The 5,687-nt window shown below is 33.6% G+C and overlaps 1 protein-coding gene across 1 annotated transcript; it reads right to left on the reverse strand.

The window, feature by feature from the left end:
* Positions 1-390: 390 nt before the first annotated feature.
* On the reverse strand, positions 391-5,342 carry LOC143081514 (baculoviral IAP repeat-containing protein 7-like). The gene is made up of 5 exons (XM_076257364.1): positions 3,984-5,342; positions 3,188-3,369; positions 2,874-3,018; positions 2,271-2,450; positions 391-1,278 (listed from the first exon to the last, which is right to left on the reverse strand). The coding sequence occupies exons 1-5, from the start codon at positions 5,290-5,292 to the stop codon at positions 1,079-1,081; spliced, it is 2,016 nt and encodes a 671-aa protein (XP_076113479.1). The 5' UTR covers positions 5,293-5,342; the 3' UTR covers positions 391-1,078.
* Positions 5,343-5,687: the final 345 nt, after the last annotated feature.

Below are 5,687 nucleotides of genomic sequence, written 5' to 3' on the forward strand. Positions count from 1 at the left end.
TTACAAAACAATAATCAAACAAAAAACAGTTAAGAAGATGTGGTGTAATTGTCAACGAAAAAATATCCACCAAAGACCAAATGCCATTTATGAATGCACCTAATAACATTGTGACCTTAAACAGTTATATAGGACTACAAAATTACTATTGTAAAACAATTTATAAGAGAATTTATAAACAACACAAAAGACGAAAAACATATGAACACAGCAAAAAACAAGAATCATTGCCTGAACCCCATTCCCGTTACATCATCGTACTTTAGCGTGTCATATACCATCACACTTTAGCGTCTAACACCATCGCACTTAAGCGTAGACAATCGCACTTTAGCGTGACCATCGCACTTTAGAGTCCTACATATATGCTGATAATAAATGAACAAGAAAATCAGTCCTGGTGATTTTATTTAGTAAAAGAACAGTATTTAGGATAAAAACAAAGATAAATCATAATTTAAATACAGGTTCTTAAACATTAACGGTACAAACATTGCATAGGCCCTTTTCATTTAGACACTTTTTTGCAACTTTTATGTTATTAGTTCTTAAACACGGATAATGTATGATTACATGTATACGACATAACCATACAGTATAAAATGATAGTGAGCTTATACTAACAGCATATGTATGATTGATTGATTGATTGTTGGTTGCTTTACGCCGCATTAGCACAACAGCATATGTATGACAAAAGGAATTAGTAATACATAATACAATTTATTAATAGTGACTGTCATTAATATAACCATACAGAAAATTTGTGATGATAATTAATAACAAATAATGAATAATAATAAATTATGAATAATAACAAAAAACAAATAATAATTGATAACAATCAAAAAATAATAACAAATAATAATTGATAACAATTAAAAAATGATAACAAATAATAACAAATAAACAATAACAACATCTTGCTTATCATAATACATTTTAGGTTCATGAAATTGTATTTTTACATCTTCTCTAACAATTTCAAGCTATTTTTTTCCAATTCTATTAACATAAATCGACATTTGAATTGAAAACTAAAATTGTTTCTAAAGTGTTTAATCGTTCTGGAAATATTTCAGCACATTATAGCTTTTACAGTTCCTTTAATAAAAGCTCTACAGATTGGACATCTTCTCAAAGCTGGAGCGCAGTTAATACATGCAGCCATGTGACCACATGGTAGGAAAACGATGGCCACAGGTTCGTCTAGACAAATCTTACAGGTTTGTTGATCTTTTAAATTCCTGTTCTCTTCTTCAAGACTCCTGATGGATACTAAAAGTATAAATTTACACTTAGATATGCAAATGAAATATCAATGCAGTTCATATTAAAGATATTCATCAATACTTTATCCTAAAATTACAAATGGTCAATGAAAAATATACAAAGATATAATAAAACGTGATAAACTAGAAGGCTAAGTTTGTATCAACTATTCTCTAATTCGTATTCGATTTTTACGTTTCCTGACCTGTTGGTTCCTTTGATCTCAGTTGTTCATTGGTCAGAATTCGATTATGTCGTCAAATTTTCTTGCTTTCATCTGCAATTCCTATTGCGACGTCATGAAAAAAGCGACCATGCCTAATGGCGTCCAGTAGAAAGAACACATATTTTTACCAGACGTTCGTAAAGAATTATTACAATTACCTCCATATCGTCTAAGAATCGTTAGAGAAACAGATCAGATTCCACCACCAAATCTCGTGTAATACGATATTTAACCACTCTCGACAGTTGAATTTGAAACAATAACAACAAGAACGTGTCCCCAGTACACGGATGCCCCATCTGCACCATCATTTTCTGTGTTCAGTGGACCATGAAAATGGGGTAAAATCTCTAATTTGGCATTAAATTAGAAGGATCATATCATAGGGAACTTGTGTACTAATTTTCAAGTTGATTGGACTTCAACTTCATCAAAAACTACCTCGAACAAAAACTTTAACCTGAAGCGGGACAGACGGACGAACGGACAAACGAAGTTCGGAACGAACGGATAGACGGACGAACGGACAAACGAAGTTCGGAACGAACGGACAGACGGACGAACGGACGCACAGACCAGAAAGCATAATGCTCATAAATGGGGCATACAAAATTCGGTATCACACTCGATGCAGTGGTAGAATCTTTATATCTCCACTGTCGTCTAATAGTAACACGCTACAAATTAAGTTTTTTATTGATTTTCGTTTGTCTTAAATGTTTGTTTTTCAGGTAAAACTCTTATATATGTTAATGCATTTATTCATACTCACATTCAAGTGTTGGGTCGATTTTCTCAATGGTGTCTGGTGTTTTGATGAAATTTTCTGTATCGTCTGCTTGTTTTTCTTGTGTTGTGCTATGACTAGCAATAGTCTGCTCAGAGGAGGCATGTTGATTGTCACTCTCTTCTTTTTCACAAATGGTCTCTAATAATAGTGATGCTGTAACATCTGTAAAAACAAGTTTTTGCTTAGTTTACACATATTGGCAAGTAGCTAAGAACATAAATTTATGACAATTGTCTTCTTGTATTTGTTCACTCATATGACTACAAACACACTGTCAATGCACTATGTGTTGTCTTCTTATGCAATCACTGTGATTTTATGATAAATAGTTACATAACACAAAAATGGTAACTTTGTTAAAAAAAAAAGACGCGTGCTTTATCTACAAAAGACTCATCAGTGATACACAAAACAAATGTAAACACGGTTAACCTAATTCCAATTCAACGATGTTGGTATTCTGTCGATGTAATATTACCAGTCCTATATGAAGCCTAAGGTATACATTCTATAATGTCTACATCTTTTTATGTAGATACCTGCATGACACAGAAATCATTGTTAGTAGTATAAATACGTACATACCATGTATTCCGGATTCTTTTAATCTTGCATAGGCTGTCTTTACAACTGCACATTCGTACCCAAAGTCAAGAATGGTTTGTACTGCTGGATTATTTGTGTATCCATTTAATCCACTAGGTGAATGCTTGTGTTCTTTTTCAGCCACCTGAAATATTAAGCACAACAAACGTCAATTGATGGAATCAACAATAAGATAAAAATGCAAAATATATGCATACAAAAATGATACAAATAAGATTGTGTTGTCTACGTTACATCAGCTTATTTTTCATAACGTAATAAATTGAAGTGTCCACTATTTGATTTATACTTACATTTTTAGTTATCTCTGGATTTTCCCCTTGTTGAACAGCCTCAATAAACTTCTCTCCCTTGCACTGTATAACAAATGGACACTTGGGATACCATCGAGCATGTTCTGTCCAAGGCAAATCTCCTTCCTCCCATCTTCTTAGACCTCCTCCACAGAAAAAGCATCTGCAATGATCCTCGATACCTTAATATAAAGATTTAAAATTCATTGTTTCTATAATGTTAAATACGAAAATATTTGTTCTCGGAAAGGCAACGAGGAATCTTTATAAACCCGTATATATACATACCTCTCGTTTTTCGGAATTATTAAGATGCCTTTCCGTCTCAATCTTCAAAACCTGGAAAATAATCTTAAAAAGATATTGATTGGAATAAAGTTTCACGTTAAGTTTAAATATGTTTCTTAATGTTAATGTATTTTTTTTAATATTGACAGCTTTATCCTTAGATATAAAACCGCTACATAATAAGGCAGCAACCATTTGAATTTCGGGGGGGGAGGGGGGGGGCTATGGATTTTTTTTTCCAGTTTTTGGAGAAAAAAAAATTGTTTTTGACCCTCAGATAAAAAAAATTGTATGTTTCACCCTCAGCTGCCACTATATGTAATGCTAAAATTGAAAGAAAAAATTGTTTTCGACTTGTCGCCAGAAAAATAGTTTGATTTTCGCCAAAGGCGAAAAAAAAAGTTTGTCCAAAAAAAAATCCATAACCCCCCCCCCCCTCCCCCCCCCCCCCCAGAAAATCAAATGGTTGCTGCCTAAGATTTAATAAAATTAATCAACAGAAACTTACCGGTGTAAAAGAAACCTGCATTGATCAGTTCTTCTGGCGTTTGAGTCAAGTATAAAGGCCAGTTATCAAATGATGACAATCGAGTTGTCTTTATAGCAAATTTAGGATATTTAGGTTTTTCAAGACAAATGCCGATGCTCATTGGTGCCGTATTTGAAGCCGAAGATCGCGCAGTATTTTCAATTGCATGTGTTGAAGTAAGTTGTTGGGCAACATTTGTCGCCGGTATGTGAATGAGACCAGTTGTGTTGTTTCTAGAGTAAACGGTTTGCGTTTGGTTCGTCTTTATCTGTGAAGAAAAGTATTCTGCTCTTTCCCGCGGCATTGACCATGTTGAAGATTCGGTATTTTCACGATTTCTGTCAACCGCAACAGAATTTTCACGATTCGTGACAACTGTGAATGTATTTTCATTATGAACTATTGATTCATTTCTATGTTGTTCTTTTACAAACTCATAATGTTTCTCACTGACCACTGATAAATTTTCAGAATCTGCAGCGTTTCCACATGCGCCTCCCGATGATGCATGTCCACCATATGTAGAATAAGTCCGCACATCATCTTGCTTTGAAATTTCACTTATATTCTTCATAACAAACGGACATTTAGGTGCCTTTTGCTTGTGAATTAGTTTTGGATCATCTATTGGTTTCCAATCTTTATGTGTTAAGCCACAAAAATAGCAGGTAACTTCGTCTCCGTTTCCGTCATAGTAAAATCCAGCTCCGGCCAATCGTATTACTGAATGACATGTCTGTGGGTACGATGCAAAACTCGATAATCTACACCACTCAAATTGCATAGCTTCCTTTTTACTACCCGAATGTTTCTGCTTATCCACAAATTTATGAAATTCCTCAGGTTCCAACAAATACGTATTCCAAAACGTTTTTGGGTAGAAATGCAATGTTCTCACAAATCTGTGCAACCATGCTTTACTTTTTGAAATAAAATTAACCTCTTTTGCCATGTTAGGCTTCATTTGTTTAGTCCTCATTTTATAACACGCCAAATGACTTTTCGTATATTTATTTGATGTATCCATGAATTCGTTTTGAAATGTTTTGATACAAGCCACAACACAGCTAAGTATTTTAACAGCTGCTGCAAAGTTGGCTTTCAGTTTTTGCTGTTTGATGAAAGTTTTCTCTGTGTCATCTTTGCTTGTTTCTGATGTCACTGAATTCTCATCATTTGTAATCTGACCATTTCCTATGTTCGAGTTGTTTATGTCAAGATGAATTACGTCCCTTGCAATGACCTCGTCTTCTTGCTCTCCATTATTTATTGGTACTGCCATATCCATTCAAATAAGTTTTTCTACTAATAAAAAATACAAACCTTAATAAAGCAGGCAATTATTTTGTCGTGTATAATGTATGCATATACAAAATAAATAGTATTTTAATTCTTTTCGGCATATATTTATAAAATAATACAGAGTCGCCAGTTTATTCCGGAAAAACTAAAACTGGTTTTATGCGGTATAAGTTAGAGTTATCTTTCTTTATATCTTATACAGTTGTTGAAAACGTGCAAAATCGATGTTAAATATCTCCTCGTTTTTAGTAACTTCGTGTTTGTAATAAGACTTGAGATTAAAATCAATAAAAGTGTATATTATGCACAGTACTAAATAACGCAGTTTGAAGTAATCAGACAAGGAAGATTAAATTAGCCAGTTAAGTAAGCAAACGACAC

The sequence above is a fragment of the Mytilus galloprovincialis genome, chromosome 1 (genome assembly GCF_965363235.1).
Source record: "Mytilus galloprovincialis chromosome 1, xbMytGall1.hap1.1, whole genome shotgun sequence".
NCBI lineage: Eukaryota > Metazoa > Mollusca > Bivalvia > Mytilida > Mytilidae > Mytilus > Mytilus galloprovincialis.

Bases quoted from the DNA above. Each gene is read 5' to 3' on its own strand.
- LOC143081514 (XM_076257364.1), bottom strand. From the start codon at position 5,292: ATGGATATGGCAGTACCAATAAATAATGGAGAGCAAGAAGACGAGGTC. The intron at 3,370-3,983 runs GTAAGTTTCTGT...CTTTATATTAAG, and splicing joins TGCAGGTTTCTTTTACACCG to GTATCGAGGATCATTGCAGA. The intron at 3,019-3,187 runs GTAAGTATAAAT...TTAATATTTCAG, and splicing joins ATCCAGAGATAACTAAAAAT to GTGGCTGAAAAAGAACACAA.